This window comes from Onychostruthus taczanowskii, unplaced genomic scaffold, assembly GCF_017590055.1.
Source record: "Onychostruthus taczanowskii isolate IOZ18803 unplaced genomic scaffold, ASM1759005v1 scaffold13, whole genome shotgun sequence".
NCBI classification, from domain to species: Eukaryota; Metazoa; Chordata; class Aves; order Passeriformes; family Passeridae; genus Onychostruthus; species Onychostruthus taczanowskii.
In genome coordinates, this window is record NW_024498462.1 from 9,790,896 (window position 1) to 9,810,733 (window position 19,838).

General features: G+C 52.9%; 2 protein-coding genes across 4 annotated transcripts in view; one reads left to right on the forward strand and one right to left on the reverse strand.

Moving 5' to 3' along the window:
- Positions 1-3,823, forward strand: part of AR (androgen receptor) — a 37,443-nt gene extending 33,620 nt beyond the window's left edge. Inside the window, exons 5-8 of the mRNA XM_041396634.1 lie at positions 651-795; positions 1,533-1,663; positions 1,865-2,022; positions 2,291-3,823. Coding sequence (XP_041252568.1) covers positions 651-795; positions 1,533-1,663; positions 1,865-2,022; positions 2,291-2,446 — 590 coding nt within the window. The 3' untranslated portion in view covers positions 2,447-3,823. The remainder of the gene's footprint in view (positions 1-650; positions 796-1,532; positions 1,664-1,864; positions 2,023-2,290) is intronic.
- Positions 3,824-9,971: 6,148 nt separating this feature from the next.
- OPHN1 (oligophrenin 1) overlaps positions 9,972-19,838 on the reverse strand; it is a 52,495-nt gene continuing 42,628 nt past the window's right edge. Inside the window, exons 19-25 of one of the 3 annotated variants that reach the window (XR_005952059.1) lie at positions 18,245-18,392; positions 17,123-17,419; positions 16,274-16,439; positions 15,283-15,333; positions 14,526-14,576; positions 13,892-14,373; positions 9,972-11,090 (exon numbers count right to left, since the gene is read on the reverse strand). Coding sequence is in view for 2 of the 3 variants with exons in the window: in XM_041396437.1 (XP_041252371.1) it covers positions 14,534-14,576; positions 15,283-15,333; positions 16,274-16,439; positions 17,123-17,419; positions 18,245-18,392 (705 nt within the window). In the remaining variant the exon portion in view is untranslated. Of the gene's footprint in view, positions 11,091-12,068; positions 14,374-14,525; positions 14,577-15,282; positions 15,334-16,273; positions 16,440-17,122; positions 17,420-18,244; positions 18,393-19,838 lie in introns of those variants that run through there. The other 2 variants (XM_041396438.1, XM_041396437.1) reach the window with 2 other exon arrangements.

Consider the following 19,838-nt stretch of genomic DNA (forward strand, 5'->3'; position numbering starts at 1 on the left):
TTCAATGGGTTATAATTATACACTGGAGCTGTTAAATTGCTTTAATATTTGATTGAAATAATGCATGATTGCCTTGAAACTCAATTACGTTTGCCTATTTACAAGCATGTTGAAAAAAACAGCGTTGGAGGTGGTGTAAGCATGCCTGGGGTTTAACTCTGGGCTGCCATCTGGGAATGGTAATCTGAATTTAGTTGCTATTTTTGTTTCTCTTGCAATGTAGCTGAGGTTACATGCTCATTCCCACAGTCCAAAGATCCTTGCAGTGTGTATGGGGCAGAAACCAGAGCACCTGCAACCATGGTGGGAGGCCTAGGGACTGCCTGCTGGCTCTGAGCATCACATTAAAATCCAGTTACTTAAATTTGGTGAAGTCCTAATGGGACTTTCTCCTCTATTTGTCTCTGAAATTCCCTTTCTTCCCTTCCAGGGGCAGGTTTGTGCTTGCCTATCCTTGATTCCCAGTCAAGGTGGGAGCTCCATGTCATGACTCATGTCCTGAGACATGAGCTGGCTGAGCTTGGGCTGTGCACTGACCACCTTGTCCTAAGAGAAGCGCTGCAGGAGAGCTGGAGTCTGCCTGGAAACAGCCCTGGAAACTGCAAGAACCCAACAGTAATTTGTAACATCCTTCCCCCATTGTTTGTTAGGATTTCGCAACCTGCATGTGGATGACCAGATGTCAATAATCCAGTACTCTTGGATGGGCCTGATGGTGTTTGCTATGGGCTGGAGATCCTTCACCAACGTCAATTCCAGGATGCTTTACTTCGCTCCTGACCTGGTCTTCAATGAGTAAGTGTGAAACAACAACAGCCTAATGCTGGCCTTTGGAGGTGATAATCCACACTTAGAGCAGTTACACTGAGCTGCTCAGCCCAGCCTGGCCGTGCCCAGCCTGCTCCCCACTGCCACCACCCATGGTGACCTCCAGAAGCAGTGAGGGCACTGTGATGCCTCTCCAGATGCTTCTGCCTGCTCCCTCAGCCTTGCTGTGGGCTGACACCCACTGGGGCAGCAGCAGAAGCTGGTGTGGGGTGAAAGACTGCTCTCCATTTCTGCCTTTCTGCTAGGGGGTTTGAATTCCAGCTGTGTTGGTCAGCTGGGGTGAGCAGAGATAGAGACAAAATGTACTGTAAGGTCCTGGTGGGCTCTCCTTGGTGTACCACCAGCTTAGAGCTGGGGAGGGTTTGCTGGCACTCAGATGGAAGAGTCTGAACCCAATAACCAAGCACAGCAGCAGGCAAACCTCCACCTGCTTGGGAGCTCCAACTTGGCCTCGTATCCCTCACAGACAGAAATGTTTGGGAAATCACTGCAGTCACTCTTCAGACAAATGCTGCATGTCCCTTGTAGCCATCTGTGTCCAGTGAAGATCACACACAGGCATTCTGGAAAATGCTCCACTCCTGCATGTGGCACCCCTGGGACAGGGCTCAGGCCCTGGGCAGCAGGGTGGGTCAGGGAGTGTCCCGCCCTGTCACACATGCACTTTGGGCTCTGTGCCATCTGTACCCGTCTCACCCTGGCAGGTACCGCATGCACAAATCCAGGATGTACAGCCAGTGCATCAGGATGCGGCACCTCTCCCAGGAATTTGGGTGGCTTCAGATCACACCCCAGGAGTTTCTCTGTATGAAGGCTCTCCTCTTCTTCAGTATTAGTAAGTGTCTGCACCCTTCCCTCCACAGAGCATCAGCACCTGCTGCTGCATCGCCCTTGAGGCATCTGGTGCTTTCCCTGTGCCTGGACTTTCACCTCCCAGGAGGAGGCTGGGGATATTCCCTGCTTCAGCCTTCCTCCTGCTCTCCTGTTGTTGTCACTCTCTGGGCTCCTCTCACTGTTTCCTTCCCCTCCCACCCAGTTCCAGTGGATGGCCTGAAGAACCAGAAGCTCTTCGATGAGCTCCGCATGAATTACATCAAGGAACTTGACCGTATCATTGCCTGCAAGAGGAAGAACCCCACCTCCTGCTCCCGGAGGTTTTACCAGCTCACCAAGGTCCTGGACTCCGTGCATCCGGTAAGAGAGGACAGGGAAATGTCCACCTGTACACATAACGTCCATCTAAATGCATAAGAAACAATATAAAAAAGAAACTTCTCACAGTGAGAATGATCGTTCCCTGGAACAACTCCCCATCATGGGAGGAGTTCAGATGCAATTGGACAGAGCATTGGATAGTCTCATCCAGTTTCCCTTTGCCAGGGAAGGTGGGACCTCTGTCATGTATCTTCCCAAAGAAAGCACTGCCCAGGGACTTGTTTAACCAGCTCTCTTCCTTCCCCAGATTGCCAAGGACCTGCATCAGTTTACATTTGATCTCCTAATCAAGGCACACATGGTGAGCGTGGACTACCCAGAAATGATGGCCGAGATCATCTCTGTGCAGGTTCCCAAGATCCTGTCTGGAAAAGTCAAGCCTATCTACTTCCACGCACAGTGATCTTTCAGAGGGTTCCCCGTGCTGCCACCCCCATTCCAGCCATCTCCTGCCTGTTACTTCTGCACTACTGTCCTGCAGTGCCTTGGGGAATCCCTCTGCGGCGGTGGCCAAGGGGACAGGCAGTGACAGACCTGCTGGGATTCCTGAGATTACTATTTTCCTGAGGTACCTCTGAACTGAACCCCTGGCGCCGACCTCTGCCTGGCTCCAGCTGCTCACGGTGCTGGACAGAGACTGCTGGGGGCAGTGGCACCATGTCTGAGTGTTCTCCTCTGTCACTGTGACTTCAGCAGCCCAGGGCCACAGGACAGCAGAAGAAGTGCCAGTGGTTGGTGGGTTTGGGGTGATTTTTATAAAAACAATACAACACTAAGGAAGTTGCAGCTCCGCGTTTGGGTGTGGGTTATGTCGCCAGCCTCCTTCCAGATGTTTTGTTTGCATTATGGTGCTGGGAAGCAGATATGGTCAAACATTGCAGAAGAGAAGCAGAGCAGAGCTGGGGGACAAGGCAAATTTGTGGCTGAGGAGTTCATGGGCCCTGCAGCCACGGTGGGATCTGCTCCGGTCAGCTGGGCCCTGGGAGCGGCCTGCACTGCCGAGACACGAGCGATGGAGCGGACAGGCTGCAGCGGAAGGCCTGCCAAGGAAGATCACCTTGGAGATCCCCCAACGATGGCTGGCTCCTGTTTTCCACCTGGCATGTTTTTCTTATGGCCTGTCCAGCTGGGTCTTGGTCTGCCCCGCAGACCCCCGGGCTCAGCAGTCACATTCCTGTCCTTGCCAGCTGCTGCTCCCTGACAAAGCTGAACCCACCTCTGAAAGTGCCTGATACCCTCGGACCTCACTCCTGCCTGGCTCCCCTGGGCACCTGCAGCCTCTGCCCCCACACCTGCTCTGCTCCTGTCATGGCTCTGTAGACTTGGGATTCCAGCTATGCTCTTTCCCTTCATTTGTCCCAAATATTTTGTCCCAACTATTTTTTTTAATGCCAGCAGATGAGTGTTCTGGAGCCAAGACCAAGGCCAGGGTCTGTGGGACATGTGGGACCACGGGACTCGTCTCTGAATCCTGTCCATGGAGAGGTGGGAACTGGCTGCTGCCACCATGGCACTTTGGGGGGCTGCAAGGGAAGCACCAAGAGACTGCCTGCTCTTGGAAGCAGCACACACAGCTCCTGCTGATGGCAGTGGCTGATTGAGCCCAGGAGGACACCATTGTGCACTCACTGTCCCATGTGCATGGTCCTGTATGCACCACACCACCCACACACCATCCCTGACACACCACCCACACACCATCCCTTACACACCAGCCACACACCATCCCTTACACACCACACACACCGTCCCTTACACACCACTCACACACACCATCCCTTTCACACCACTCACACACACCATCCCTTACACACCACCCCACACCCCATCCCTTACACACCACACACACCATCCCTTACACACCACTCACACACACCATCCCTTTCACACCACTCACACACACCATCCCTTTCACACCATACACATTCACACACCACCCCTTACACACCACCCCACACACCACCCCTTACACACCACCCACACACCCCATCCCGTGTGCACCACCCCACACACCCAGCCTGTCCCCAGCACACGCACAGCAGCCAAGCCGACGTGCTCTGTGGTGTTTTAGTTCCCCTCTTCCTGCACATCCTGAGTACATCAAAACCACCTGCCCAGACCCAGACAGGCTGTTGGTGACTGCACATGTCAGGGTCACACATGCCATCATGGGCTGTGACATGGCCTGGCATTACCAACCCAGACATCTCTGAGGGATTCTTGTGCCAGCACAGACAAACAGCAAATTCTGCACCCTCCCAGGGCAGTGAGCACCCCCAGAACCCTGTGCCCACCCTGTGCCCAGCTCTCCAGGAAATGCCATCATGGTGCAGATGCTCCTTTACACACTTGGAGTAAAACAAACAATTTCCCTGATGCTTTCCAACCTTTTGATGGGATTGTCACTATAAGAAAGAGTGAGGGAAAAGTGCCTATCAAAGGGGAGGATTTTTCTTTGCAATGGTTTTCCTTCCTCTGCTAGATATGGCTCTGATCCTGCTCTTCCTCCTGAAATCCTCTCATGTAGGCAGCAACAGAATCCACAGGTGAACTTTCTGGCTGGCAGCCAGCGGGTTGCTGCCCTCAGAGGCTCCCCCATGCCAGGGGGCTGCTGGCATTTTCAGTGATGGCGTGAGCTACAGATATTTGCAAATGAACCAGTAAAAATTCCAGCTGGTGCATCCCTGTCTTCTGGAAATTTCCCTGGCTCTTCACAGCAGAGCTCAGTTAGCAGATGAGTGGTGATTCCCAGTGCCTGTTATCAGCTCAGGATGGCTCCAAGCAGTTGGAACAGCAATCTGGGAGAGCTCCGTGCTTCACACAGGCTCGTGCCAGTGAAGGTTTGGTTGGCTAATGAGTGTGGCAGTGTCCTGCTGGGTGTTCATCTGCTGGGAGACTGAAAAGAGGCCAAACCTAACAGGAATTTGCCCTAACCCTGCTTTGCTGGTGGGAGCACCATGTGAATGAGAAGTGGGGGAGCAGGGGAAGGATTCTGCCGTGCATCACCTGCCCCGTGTGTGTCACCCAGTGTGAAGCTGCTCTGGACAGCGAGTGCTGAGCGAGGCAGGAGCTCACGGGGAGCACCCCAGCCCAGGACAGAGGGGCAGTCAGGGGCATTGAGGTCATGTTCTCTGTCTCTTCACTATCACAGTAAACTTCTGCAACTTGTTCATTCAAAACTTGGGTTTCTACAATATGATTACCAGGAAATGTGGGAGCCAGGACTTGCAGCACCTGTGTGTGTGTTTTGCTGGGGGAATTAATGCTGTTTCCATGTGGATTTTTCATGAGCTGCTGCAGGAACTGGGGAAGAAGAAGCTTTAAGAAATACCAAAGTCCAACTCCTGCCATTTATCTTTATGCTTTTTGGGGGTTTTTTTTCTGCATTTTCTTGTCTATTTTTGCTTTAATAAAGCAAGGAGAATTTCACTGTGTTCACAGTCCCAAAGAAGCTGTCCCTGAGGCTCTCCTCGGGCTGGCTGAGCCCTGGGCTTGGGCTGAGACCAACCATCTCCATGTTCTCATGTGGATTCCCTGACTCTGCTCTGGCCCATCTCAGAGGTGTGAGGGGTTCTGAGCTGGCTCAGTCTGGGTCATGGCTCAGCCCATCAGCTCCTGCCCAAGGCAGCAGATGGAGGACAAGGGAAACAGACGCTGGCATCTCCCTGGGAGCAGTGTTTGTGCATGGATGGGCACCATTCCATAACAGAGGGTGTGAGATAAAGGATGCTGCCTTTAGTGAGGGCAGGAGGGGCGCTTCCTCAGCCCTGTGTCATGCCAGAAGCAGTGGCACAGATCAAATGGTGCAATGGCATGCAGCATTCCCAGGGCAGGTATCACCGACCTGTGCCCACCTGAGCCTGACAGGCTCCTGCCAGCATCCCCCTGCCTCAGCAGGGAGCTCAGCTCAGCAGGAGCAAGAGCCAGGACAGCAGCTCTCTGCTTGGAAAGGCTGTGGTTGAGTCGGGAGAACTAGCAGCATCCACATGTCACTGCCATAATGTCCAAGAGGCCCTTTGTGCTTGGCTCAGGGAACAGGGTGCTTGGTGAGGGAGGTGAAGCTGGGGCAGGACCCTCCCTGCAGTACCACTCCTTGCTCTGGGCCGTGGGGTTGTCCCTGTGGTCAGTAGGGAATGCTGAGGGGTACCTGAGGTGTCACCTGCCTCCCAGCCAGCCTGAGAGCTGCTGTCCCCAGTCACCTCCCACCACCGGTCAGCCCTGCAGTCCCTGTGGTGTCCCTCCCCTTGCTGAGCTCTTGCCCTGGATGTTTCAATAACATAATGTATGCTAAAATTATCTATCTCTGTATAAAATAAAGGCATGGCCCATTTTCTATTGCTAAAGATATCTATTTAGTGGCGTGCTCTAAGAGTCCTCTCTGGTTGCACACTGAGGTACTGGATGCTTTGCAGGAGATGAGTCAGAACGTGCCAATTTAATGGAGACTTTTAATTATTTTTCTGGCTGGGTGCTGCCCAGTTTGCAAAGGTTCCCCCCTTTTGTGGCATGCACAGAGCACACACTAACATAGGCTGGGGTTGGTATCACCTTCTCCAGCCTTCCTGTGTCTTCTTGAGGTTAAACAGGGACAGTGTTTGCATTTGAGGAACAACAGAGTGTCCCTTGTTTCTTCCCTCTTTGACTTGCACAAAGTGTCCTCACACATTTGGGCAGAATGCTGGGGTTACAGAGAGTGTCTGTGTTCCACCTGTGGCTGTGGGCCCTGGGGGTGGCCGTGGGCAGGCAGGGTGTCCCAGCCCCTTGGGGTGGGTCAGAGCCTCCGCTGCCCAGTGGTGCCTGATCCCCGTGCTCCTTCCCTTCAGCAGCAGAGGGATGCTGTGCTTGTGACTCACAGAATAAATCTCTGCACCCACATAAACCCTTAGCAAGTGGATAAAAGCTGCTCTCTGTGCCGGATATTTGGTGTTCTGTGGCAATTTTATGCTGTTTCTCTTTGTTAACATGTCTCTGTAATAATAAGAGTTCTCTATTTGATATATTTTACTTTCTTTGTAATAAGCCAAAAAGGTCATTGCTCGTGCCTTTTTGCCTGGGGGGGCCCTCCCAGCCCACAGCTGTGTTCCTGGGCATAACAAAGGCCAGTCTGCAATTGCTCCTTCCACCAGAGCTGAGGGAAAGACAGAAGCCAATGAATGCCAGAAGAAAAAGAGCCAACAGCCTTGGAATGGCAGAGAGACTTTGGGGTATGGTGCTGGTTCTTTCCTGGGGCCTGACTCCAAGGTGAGGGCTGAGCATGATATTGGGAATGCCTTGGCCCCATTTCGGTGGGACTGTGACCCTGGAGACCTCACAAACCACATGATGCAGGTGGCAGAGCACACAGCCTGGTCTGGCCTACTCTGGAACCACAGTGCTTTGCCCAAATTATAGCATGACCTGAGGGTAAATTATCCCAGAGAAGGAATTAGATGGATTGCTGACACAGCTGGTTTTGGTTTTTTGTTTTTTTTTTTTTTTTTTTTTTTTTTTTTTTTTTTTTTTAATTGGAACTGAATGCATTGGATAAGGAAGAGAGCCCCAGAGTGTTTTGGTACCATGGGGGCTGGACTGTGGTGACAGATGCTGCTGGGGCCAATGGGGTGCAGTGCAGGATGCCCTGGGGACAACTGCAGCTCACAAGTCCCCATGTGGGACTGAAGGACGTTTATTTGTGTAACCAAAGAGAGGGGCCTGCCTGGCACCCAGGTAAAGAAACCCATGACACCGTGCTGGGGGTAAATGAAAATTCTCCTTTCTCTTTCAGCCATGCCTGGGGCCCACGTGAGCCCCCAGCCATGCCACAGGGTGGCCCCTCATGCTTGGTGTTCAGTTCCTTTTGTAACCTGAGAATCTGCTGTTGTTCTGAGTCCAATAAATGCAGAATCTGGTTTGCTGGCGCTCTACCCTCTGCCTGCATTTGGCTTTTGTGTAGATTTTGTGCATGAAATCGCTGTGGGTGTGATGGCTGCCAACAAGCAAAGGCACTGGAAATCAGTGGGTCATTTGCCAGTAGATGAGGCTGTACATTGGATCATTGTAGGCTTTCTTTCACACTCAGATTTCACTACTAACCACATCTGAACTCGTAATTCAATTACATATCAATTGGCTAATCCTTTCATATATTCCTCTTTGGGTCTTTTAAATTGAATTTCAGTTGATTAATGTATTTCTCAAAGCAAGGAGCTAATAAAGGCCAGTGTCCTCCTGCTCTTGTCATTGTTCTTGGTATCTTTATGAACAGTTGTAAATCCATGCTTCTGCAAAGTCTTTATAAAATTGACCTATGCTCTCCAAGTAATAAAGAAGACGCTTATCACCCACTTGTTAATTCAAGGCACAGATGTGAATCCTGCCCAGGGCCAAGATTTGATTCACTGAGACAAAGCAAAGAGCTTGGGAAAAAAAAAAAAAAAAAAAAAAAAAAAAGGCTCGTTGGGCCACAAATAGCTGGCAATGCCTGGTGTGTAATTGCACAGCAGCAGTCCACACACCGTGCCCTGTGAGCTGAAGAACAGTGCGCCAAGAGAACAAAAACCCTTGGGCTTGTCATCTGAAAGGAACTTGATCCCATCCCTTGCTCTGAGTCACAGTGAAAAATTATTATGTTATTTTCAAAATTCAACCTTAATAGACACTGAGCAGGCCTCAGCTCCTCGGGGCTGGTGTGGCAGGTTGGGTACCTGCCAGCATGTCAGCCCCAGTGTCACCTGCCAAATGGCTACTTGGACACCGGTGTCCCCAGGGACATTCAGGAGCCACTGGTCCAGCGCCTCATGGGAGGATGGACTCGGTCCCTCAGTGGCCACATCCTGGGCTTGCACTGGCCTTGGTCTCATGGCCCCAAACTCATGTGGCTTGAACAGTGTCTGTGGGAGGACAGTGAGGCCACCACTTGGGGGCTGCTGGGGCAGAACTGAAGCTGAAGAACAAATTCACCTCACTCAACTCCTGTCTTGCTATGCTCCAGCCACCTCTGCTGCACATCCTGCATCCCACACCCTACACTCTGCATCCCCCCTGAACAGCTCATGGGGACCTACAGGTCACAGGGAAGCTGCTGACCTCCCTGACATTCCCAACTGCTGTAGCTGTGGGGCCTGGCAGCAGGGTGACAGCCACCATGCCAGCACTGGGGGTGAGCCACATGCCAGTGGGCTCCAGAGCTGCCCTTAGAGATGCCTTGGCTCCCCGGCAGAACAGCACGCCAAGCTCACAGGAAAAAGTCCAGCTACCATAAAGAAGTCAACTGAAAACATGGAAACATCAGGAAAACCCCAAAATGGCCCCATGCTTTAAGGTAATTTATTTGTTCTTGTCCTCATAGCAGAAAGTGGGATATTTTTAAAACAGGCAGAAGTTCTGTTTCCTAAAACACTGACGAGTTGTGTCAAAAAGCCCTTTCAGCAGTGGTTCCCCTCCCTGGGGGTCTGGGAGTGTGACACTGTGACCCTGCTGTGCTGGCAGCCAGCCCTGTGTGCCTGCCGTGGTGTCAGGGCTGTGCCTGTGCTCCCAGGACGAGCCAGTGGCAGCCACAGACCTCAGTGGGGTCACACTGACTCGAGTGCCCTGACAGAGGGACATCAGCCAACGCTGGGGTTTGCTCCTTACCCGAAACTGCTGCTGCCTCCCTCTGCCAGCGGTGGGCAGGTGCCAAGGGGAGGGCAAGCAGGGCCTGCCTGGCATGCCCCGTGTCCCATCCCATAGGAGCAGGGTGGGCACAGTGGCACGGTGTGGTAGCATGGTGTGGTGGCCACCAGCAGAGCCTGTGGGGCCAAGGCACTGAAGGGAGCTGGGGTGTGCTGTTATAGGTGCCTCCTTGAGCCAGGTCTCAGAAGCTCTTGGAGGTCTATAACACACCCGAGATAGCTCAGCTACCTTTGGAGGCATAAAAATCAGCAGGACGGCTTCTGTTACAGTGTTGGAAACAAAAAGGTTTAATAAAAGGCAAAATAACAAACAGAAAAAGTGAGCCAGGTGCAAGAGGTTCTTGCTCCTGGTATAACACCTCACAAAAGCAATTAGTTTCTTTGTTCACTTCTTTTTCTAGTAAATTGCCCAGGCAGGACTTTTTGGCTTTTGTCCAATTAGCTACCCTTAAGTTTGAGGTGAAGTCCCCTAGGCCTATGAGGTGGCTTTTCACCTAATCGAGGAGAGAAACTTCTGGGCTTCTTTCCTTTTTAAGGGGACAAAGGATAGTTTTGTCACTCTGTCAAGAGGGGGCACATTCCTACAGTGTGCAGGACACAGAATGAAAAAGGATGGATATCGTGGGGACTTATCTCTCTGAGCCTTCATGGGCATGGCCCATTTTATACAGGATTTCAAGCATCTTCAGAAGTTCTGCCTTGCGGGAGCTCTTAGAGACACTGGCAGAGACTGTTAAAGCACTTCTTAAACTTCTGAAAACACAGAAAATGGAAAACATTATGGCCTTTAGTGGTTCAAAGCATCTCCTGATTGTTTAAGCCAATCACAGGATTTTTTGGAGGCCTGACCTGATTTACAGCCATGTGTAGGGGCCAAGAAACCTGCTAAGGGCTGCCAGGAACCCGCCCAGCTCAGGGAGCTGCTCTCGGCTCGGAGCATCCAGATGGGTAATGGTGCAGTGGGATGGGTCAGGAAGAACTACAGAGCTGAAAACTACGGCTCTGATCCTCCAAGGAATCCCATGTGGGTGGATTCCGGCGCCTTCATGGGTCTCTGTGTAGCACATAAATTTCAGATGTCAGTGCTCCACTAAGTATATTTCAATTCTAAATTTATCACGCAGATGTGTCTGCTGCAGAGTCATTGGCCTCTTCAAATCTTCCTCTGCGAACAACTCACTGAGGCTCGGGCTCAAGCTTTGGAACTGCTTGTTTTATTATCTTCCCTCTATAAAATCCTGAAAGGTTTTACTTGTGCTGGAAAATAATTTTCTCACTTATATGAAATCCAAATGTTTTCTGTAAGAAAGCAAGCCAGGCACCTGTGGGTTGGGAGACAAGGATTGTTGGGGCAGCGCCTCAATGCTTGTTCCAGTTCACGATCCCTTCATACAAGGCCTAGTGAGGAAAGGAAACAGTTTAGTTCCCCAAACGCCGCTGTTTTGAATGCATCCAGCCCTGGAAAAGTTACAGCCCCAAAAGGAAACTTTTGAGAGAAACAAGAAGCCAGAAAAAACAAGCAGGAAACCCTCCAGCTGCTGCTCCTGGTGCATTGTGTCCGTGCCCGTCCCGGGAGTGCTCCGGCTGCTTGGGCGCGGAGCCAGGGCACGGCACAGGCCTCTCGGAGCTGGCAAACCTGGCCTGTGCTGCACCACGAGCCCGCGGGCGGGGGCTGGGCCCGCACAAAATAATTGCAGGAGGATCCCAAAAACACAGACCAGCCCTGAGCAGGGTGTGGGTGGGAATGCTCCCCTTCTCCAGCTCGGGACCCTCGTGGCTGTGGAGGCAGCGTGGCTGTCCCTGGGCCCCCAGGAACACCCTCTGGAGCGGTCACCTCCGCCAGGCTTCTCCAGAAATCCGGGCTCCAAAGCCGGCTGCGAGATTCCCGTGTCAGAGAGAGAAGCTGTTCTCTCCTGGGAGAGGGCTCGCTGTTAAAGAAAAGCAAGAGGCCTGAAAAGCAAACGCTGGTGCACAATGTCAGAGTCAAAAGAGGGGGGGAAACAGATGTGAGGAGGGGAAAAGAGTGCTGGATGGATGGAAAGAAGCCATTGGTGGTCACAGGAAAACCGGAGTCTCAGTGACCCACGGCACAGGTTGCTGTCCCGGCACTGCAGCAGTGCAGGAATATTCAGCCTTGACAGGGCAGCTTCTCCAGTCAGAAAAATGCAGAAAACCAGCTTTGGGGACTGCAAATCCAGAGTGGGGCTATGGCAGAGCCCAGGGCACTCCCAATCTCATGGACACAGCCCTGTGTGGCCTCCCTGGGGCACAGAGCTGGGCCCCCACAGCAGGGCCTGCCTGCAGAGGGGGTGGCAGTGGGGGCAGCGCTTGGGCCCGGTGGGAAGAGGAACAGAACACACCGAGATGGTTGTTTCACTTCATGGAAACTTTTATAAACACTTGCAGTAACCTAAGCTTGTACACATCACAATGGCTCCAGGGCTGATGCTGGGGGCTGCCGTGCTGCACAGGGTGATCCCACATTCCCAGCTATCCCTCCTGGGCCACTGGCAGCAGGGACTGTGCTCACAGCAGCAGGGATTGGGCCCCACAACAGCAGGGACTGTGCCTCATGGCAGCAGGAATTGGACCCCACAGCCCCCTGGCAGCACAACCAGCATCCCCACCGCTCTAACTGCTGGTCCCCAGTGTTCAGCTGCACCCACAGGTGCAGAAAAAATCAGCACAGACATACAAGTGACAAAGAACTTTAAAAGGACACCACAAAATCATCTGCAAGCTGCCTCTCCCCACTGCTCACACTGTCAGACTGAAACCCAACCACCCTTAGATTCTCCTTACCCATGGAGCCCAGCTCTGTCCTGGGGGTCTGTGCTGGGCAGTGGGCACAAGCAGGAGGAGGATGTGACAAGCCACTGCTCCCACAGAATGTCACCTCCAGAGACACGTGCATCGGCACAACCCATGGAGTTCCCAAACTGACAGGCTCGAGGGGTCCCCGAACAAGAAAGACAGTTGGTAAATGCTGGCTTTTGTGTGGGCGCCAGAGGCCCAACACCCCAACAGGGCCATGGGGTGATGTGCTGCAGGCAGGTGGCCACACTGCCAGGCTGGTCAGAGCGGCTCACTCCAGCTCAGCTTCATCCTACCTGTTCAGAGATGCCTGATCAGAACCACTGTGTGCTGTCCTTGAGTGAGGGGCTGCAGCAGGAGGGGCCCAGCACGGCCCCAGGTGCTGCCATGCTTGTGCCACAGCCTCAACTGCCACAGCACAGGGCTGTTTTGGTTTTAAAGCCACTTACATGTGCCAGGCCTAAAGGAGGGAGCAGCTGGGGCACTGCTGAAGCCAAGGGAGTGAGAGCACCATGGACATGACACACGTGAGCTGTGTGCCATTCAGCAATAAGAGACACGAGGTCACACAGAGGCAAAGCGCCAGGAGGTGGGAAGGACCTGCGCCGGGCAGGGCACCATGCTGGAGGGAATGGAGCACCTGGGAAGCAGCTGTGGGAATGTTTGGCCACTGGTTTGCAAATGCTCTCAGCACCTAAAGAAAACCATTCAAAAGGAGGGAGTCATCTTTGGGTGGGTGGAGGAAGCGAAGCAGCTCTCTGCTGTGCACAGGCCTGGAGCTGGGCCCTGGTAGCAGCTGGAGCAACAGACAAGCCTCTACTGCACAGAGGACCTGGCCAGGGCCACCTCCCAGGACAATGGGCATCATCCACAGGGCCATGGCTGAGGGACAGGCTGGGCATCTTGTACTGGAAATGAATAAACAAGCAAACAAGAAACTGGGCAGTTCTGAAAAAAAAACCAAAACAACAATGGGTTTGACCCACAAATGGTGAGTTTCAGATCCTCAGCACCTCTGTGCTGGCCACCACAATCACCCAGGATGGAGACTTCTTGGTGGGCCTGTGAGAAGTGGATCTGTTGGGAGTGTGGCTCATGGAAGAGGAGGCAGGGGAGGAAGAGGAGGAGCACCTGCCGCCCCCTTGCCCCAGCTGCACCCTTGGAGGCTGCTGACCCGAGGCTGCTGCCTGAGAGCTGATCCCAGGCAAGGCTGTGGCCATGGCTCAGGCCAAGCCTGTCTGTCAGTGTAGTGTCCCAGGCCAGGGATGTCCAGGAGGAGATGAGGAGACATCCCACAGAGCTGAGCACAGTGATTCCCCCATCCCTGCTCAGTGTCACCATGGGCAGCGTTAGCAGGCATAGCTGTCCCACACACTGACACTCACCAAGTGAGGGACACAAGCACAAAGGAAGGGGCTTCTCAAGACAAGCAGGGCAAGAGAGGACTGCAGCTGTTTTGCCCTTGCATCCAAACACAGGGACTCAGCCCCTGTGCTGTCCAAACATCCTTGTCAAGGCGTGTTTCCCAAAAGTGAGCAGGTGAACAGGGGCTCCACTGTCCCTTCCACAGGCGGTCCATGTCCCCCAGCCCTGCCCGTGCTGCCATCACCTGCATGGCACGCATGAGAGGAGAGGGAGGAGAGGTGGGAGGGCAGGGAACAGTTCAACACAGATGCGTGGGCAGGACCTGCTCTCCATCGTGGTCTCCCTCTCCTAATTTCTTGAGCCATCTGTGGCTTGGAAATCATCCTCCGGTAAGACAGCTGCTCTCCAGGGCACTGGGGCTGGCAAGGCTCAGCTCTGACTCCTGGGTCACAAGCATAGAAAGTCTCCTGGGTCCAGCTGGGCTGAAGTGAGTTTACAAAGCCTGGAAGAAGAAAACATGCTCCATGTTCTGTGCAGAAGTGCAAATCCACCAGTAATGGCAGAACCACTGGAATCCCATAACCCCATAAATGCTGATTTGTCTTACATGTCTGCTTTCACTTTATTATTTTATTTGTTGTCATAAACACATACCTTTAGCCTCAGCTCTCATCACTTGGGATCCTGCCTTGTGGTGATGAAGAACTGCATAAAAGGAAGTAGAAGAATAGAGAAAAAATGAGTGCAAGAAGCAAGCTCCAACTCAGCTCCACAAGCTCCTCGAGGCTGGATAATGGGCAGGGAGGGGTCTGTTTTGCAACACAAATGCTTTCTCTCTCATTACCAGTAGCAGCAGTTCTCTTACACACAAACCTGCTCTCTCTTGGGCAAAGACTGGCAGCTTTTCAAAGCAGGAAGCTGAGGCTTATTTGGGCAAATATTATCACAAATGGCACCTGCTGCCACTCAGAGCTGAGGGCTTTGCCCATGCTGTGTCCTCATGACCCCCAGCTCCCTGTCTGCACACCCCCTGTGCTGGACCAGCCATGCTCTCTCAGCAGCTGCTGGGACCTAACCAGCCCTCATCACCTCACCCATGACCTGATCTTCCCAAAAAGCCTGAGCACAATGGGCACTACGCCATGCAGACCCACACACACGGTAACAGGGATGCACAGGGATGTTTCTCACTTGGCAGATTTACCTTATCAAGCTTGTACTGGACTCACATTTTACGCTTTGTGCTCTTTGTTTTGTTTCAGCATTTTAGCTGAGCCCCATCTGCTGTTGGTGAGTACAAAACAAGGCAGGCCTGCGGCTGGGGCTGTCTGTGCTGGCTCTGTCTCAAAGGGGGCACCCTGTACTGCAGGGCTGCTGCTCTCCACATGCCACCTTCCTGTGCCAGCCTTACCTGCCTGTTCTTCGGGATGCCGTCTCAAAGAACTTGGTCCTCGAGGCCACCCTGCAAAGAAAACAGGAGAAGTCTCTCTTCTGATTCGACCTGGCAATTTGCTAATGAGATCTGCTCTGTGCCAGGGGAATGAGCTGCAGCATTGGCAGAACTGCAGAGATCACCTTCAATTGACAGTTCTTGTGCCCAGGCACAGCCAGGCTCCTTCTGTGCTCACTCCACCCTCACACCACCTGCCAGCACTTTGGTTGGGCTGCTTACAGAGCCATGGAATCATGGAATCATTTAGGCTGGGAGAGATCTCCAAGATCATGGAGTCTAACCTTTGACCAAACACCACCACACCAACTAAAACATAGCACCAAGTGCCACATCCAGTCATTATTTCCGTGCTCTTGCCTATAGTCCTATGTGCATCCATGCCCTTTATGGTCTTTCCTTTAGTGTTTATGTGCTCCCACCCATGCTCACCAAAGAGAAGTTAAATTATCCCGGAGCAGGAATTAAGGCAGTTCTGGCACAGAGCTGACCGTCATGGCACCTTTTGTTTTCTTAATGTTAATTCCCACTAAAGCCAGCAGGGTTTCTGACTCTTAAATCTGAAAGAAATCTGATGATGAGATGAAGCTGAACTCCATACAGCTTCCTTAAGAAGATCCAAACTGGATCTTGTCCTGCTCCAAAAAGTGTCTCATTTGAGAGGTTTGCTGGGGACAGGCAGGGAGAGGCTCAGCTCCACCAACCCAGGAACAGCAGGGAAGGGGATGGGGCAAGGCTCAGCCCTGGGGCTGTGCTTGAGCAGCTCCAAAGGTTCGTGTTTGCCTTTGCTGTGGCCCCACTCCCCTCCCTGGCCATGCCCTCTTCTCAGCTTTCCAAGTGACATTCAAACCTGCACTTGCACCGGTGCCAAGGGGACATCCACAGGCCCCAGCCACTGAGCCCCCACGTGTCCCTACCAGCACCAAGCACCCTCCACAGGCTGCTGGCTTACACAGATGAGGGCATCTCCTCTGCTGTCCCTGCTATCAGATCTGGCCTCTGCTCCAGCTTTGGAGGGATGGGAGACCGGCATGGTGGATCCGGAGGTCTCACAGGGGGACGTGTTATCACAGGCTTATCACCATGGGAACGTGGCTTAGGGACACCGTCACAGTCACCTGCAGGGATGGAGATAACAAACACTGAGCAGGAAGCTCTGGCAGAGGCTGGATATTTATGAAGAGGCACTGAACAGGTCCATGGATTTAGTTCTGTCCCTCTACTTCAACACTCTCTCACTGACAGCGGCCAATAGCCAGAATAGAGGGACAGAGTCCAGGAAAAGGAAGTTCCCACGCTACCTGTCCCAGAAAAGCTTTCCTGGCACTGGTAACAGGGGCTGGAGCTGGACCTGCAAGGACAAACTCAGTGTAGTTGCTGACAGTGAAGCTGATATTTCCTGGGAATAACAAGTGTTCTTAACCAAACCCCGTGCAGTGCTGCTCTGTGAATGGGAGAGGAACAGCACAACTGGTGATTCCTGCAGCTGAGCTTTCATCCTGGACAGTAACACTCACTACCTGTCCACTCCTCAGCTATTTCTTCCCCGACATCCAGTCAACCTTACTATTCACTTAACCCTTCAAAGTCTTTAAGAGTCAAGACAACAAGGAATGAGTGTCAGACCTTACCCATGCCCACACCGTAGGCTGTTCTGGTCTCCCAGCCACTCCTGCTGAACTACATGGAGAGGACCACCAGTACATCGAGGGGAGAGGCCACCACCCGGCCCAGGGAGGGCTGACTTTGGCACCTCAGTCTTCTCCTGCCTGGCTCTGGCCAGGCCCCGGCGCACACTCACCCTCTCTGCCACAGATGCCCGGCCGGGGCGCCGGTCTCCTGGCCTGCAGCGTGCCTGTCCTCAGGGCAGGGCTGGTCACCACCCCGTTGGCCGCCCTGCCAGCTGGCTTTGCCCCTCCATCCTGCAGCCTGTTCCCCAGCTTCCCCAGCTCGGGCTCCGCGCGCGCCTGGGGCCGGCTCTCGGCGGGGGGACGCCCCGGCTCATCCCCCCCTGGCCGGGGCGCGGGCAGGCGGCTGCGGTGCAGGGGCTTGGGGGCCTCCACGCCGCCACCGTTGGGCGTCTGGCTGAGCATCTCTGCTGTGGAGACAAGAGGGCAGACAGCCGTGGGGTTAGGTGTGTACTGCGCTTGATGTGCCTCCAAAAGCCACTCATCCCACCCCTGTTGCTGTGCTGCAGAGCCAGGAGCAAGCAGGAGCTCTGCTGTGAACCCTGCACCCTCAGGGCGGTCCAAGGTGAACAAATGTTTCTGCTCTCAGGTTGAGGAAGCATTGAAATGCAAGGCCAGCCCCAACTCCATTAGCAGTCTGGGAGTTTTAAAGAGCAATGTGAATCAGTCATGTCCTGCCAGTGTTACAAAGTGCACTTTATACCTAAACATCATCAGAGCTCTGAAAACTAATGGAGAAAGAGACTTTCCATCTCTTTGGTGACTGGAATCAGGGCACAGCCTGCAGTGACAACTAGAGCAAATCAGGTGGAGAAACATGATTTTAAGGTGATGTGCCCCTTGCTGTTAATCCAGCTGACTGTAAGGAAATGCTGAAGCTGTTATGATAATGTCAGAGTAGAACTTGGTCTAGAAAATACCTTCACTGTGTCCTGAAAAAGATCTTTGGAATTCTTGCTCTGGATGTGGAACTGCGAGCATCCGAGACAGCATGAGACCTCCTTGGGCCTCCTGCAGCACAGCCCTCCCTGGCTACCAACCCCCAACACTCCATGTTGAACAATGTATGAGTGTTTTTTGCTTTCCTTTCTCTCTGAGCAGCCCTCACTGCCTGCCATGTCCAGGACCTGGACAGTGCAGCCCTGCTGCTGTTACCTACATTTCTCCTGGAAAGGTGTTACAGGAAGCAGGAGGGGTGAGAAGCAGGTAAGGCATCAGGGAACAGCCAGACTGACCTCCACTCTCCTCCACTGAGGCACTGAAGAAGACAGGTCTTTCCCTCAGGGGACGCTTGGAGATGGTGATGGGCTTGTGCCGCCGGGCAGCCACCCTGGGTGGGGGCACTGGGGGGGCTGTGGTGTCTTCTGGGGGGCCAGAGTAGATCTGTAAAGGGAGAGACATTCAGGTGACCCAACACAAAGGAGCTGCTGCCTCACCTCCTGCTGCAGGTGCCCCCACTGAGGGTGATGGTGGCCACCAGTGACACTATCCCCACCACTGACACTGTCCCTGCAGCTCAGCAGGAGATCACAAACAAAGACAACTTGTAGAAGCAGATGAGGGTGACTTTGGAGCTGACAGCTCCTGACCAATGTCACAGAGATATACAGTCCCCGAATCACCCACACCAACCCTGCATTGTTCCAGATCTGACACTAAAACCCTTCAGCTCTTGGTTTACAATGACACATTTGGCAGCAGGAAATTACCTGGGATGAAATACTGGCATAAAAGCAATGCTACTGAGAAGTTTTATCTCCTTTTCTCACTGGTCATGTGGCACCTATTGAGTTGGGATTAATTGAGAGGTTCTCATTTATGTCAGGGCTTTTTTTAAGAGCAGAAAAAGCAATACAACTGAAGAGCTGAAACACCCCATCAAGGCCCAAAGCAGCTACTCCTGTGTTCTTCCCAGGGATGTTAACTGAAGTTTTGTCAGACTTTAAAGCCTGACTTACTATGGAGAGGTGGCCTGAGCTGCTGAACCCAGAGGCTGCACTGCCTGTCCCAGGAGATGTGGAGCTGGACCCTTCCTGGCTCCAGCCCAGAGGAGGAGAGCTGTGCCAGCCCCAGTGGCATGCTAGGTCACCACACCCTTGGGCCACACTTCAATATGGAAAAACAGCCTAATTGCATCACCCAGAAAAATCTTAACATGAAGAAGTGTAACATTCTGCTTTGATTAAGTGCCTCATTTTGGTAATTCAAACCAAAAATATATTCCTTCTTCTCCTGGCCAAACAGCAGGGCTAGGAGACCAAGATGGGTGATGGGAGAGGAAAACATGTCCCTGGTTTAAATTCCTTGGTCCCAAGTGTGTGCCTGGGGAGGGCAGGCAGTGGCAGACAGCTCCCCACACCTGACCCACACTGGGTCAGGCTGCCCTGCCCCAGCCTGGGCTGGCTTTGGATAAATCCATGTGCCAGAACCAGGCTTTGCTCCCAACAGCCTGGCCCAATCTGCACGAGGAGAGGAGAAACAATACAGAATCACAGAAAAGTTCAGGCTGGAAGGGCCCACAGTGGGTCATCTGACCCATCCTCCCTGCTCAAGCAGGGTTTTCATAAGGTGCAAATGGCACAGGATTGTGTCCAGACAGTTCTGGAATATCTCCAGTGAGGGAAGATTACACACCCACTCTGGGAAAAAAACCCTACACTCAGAGTTTGGTGACACAGGGTGGGTACTGGCTCACTGCCTGCTGGGCTCTGCCCTGGGCAGGGGCAAGACATGTTCCCTGCTCCAAAACACAAGGTCTGGAGTACTGGAGTACTCTCTTGCTGTGACATAGCAGCACATGAATTAAAAGAACTCATATATTATTAAATC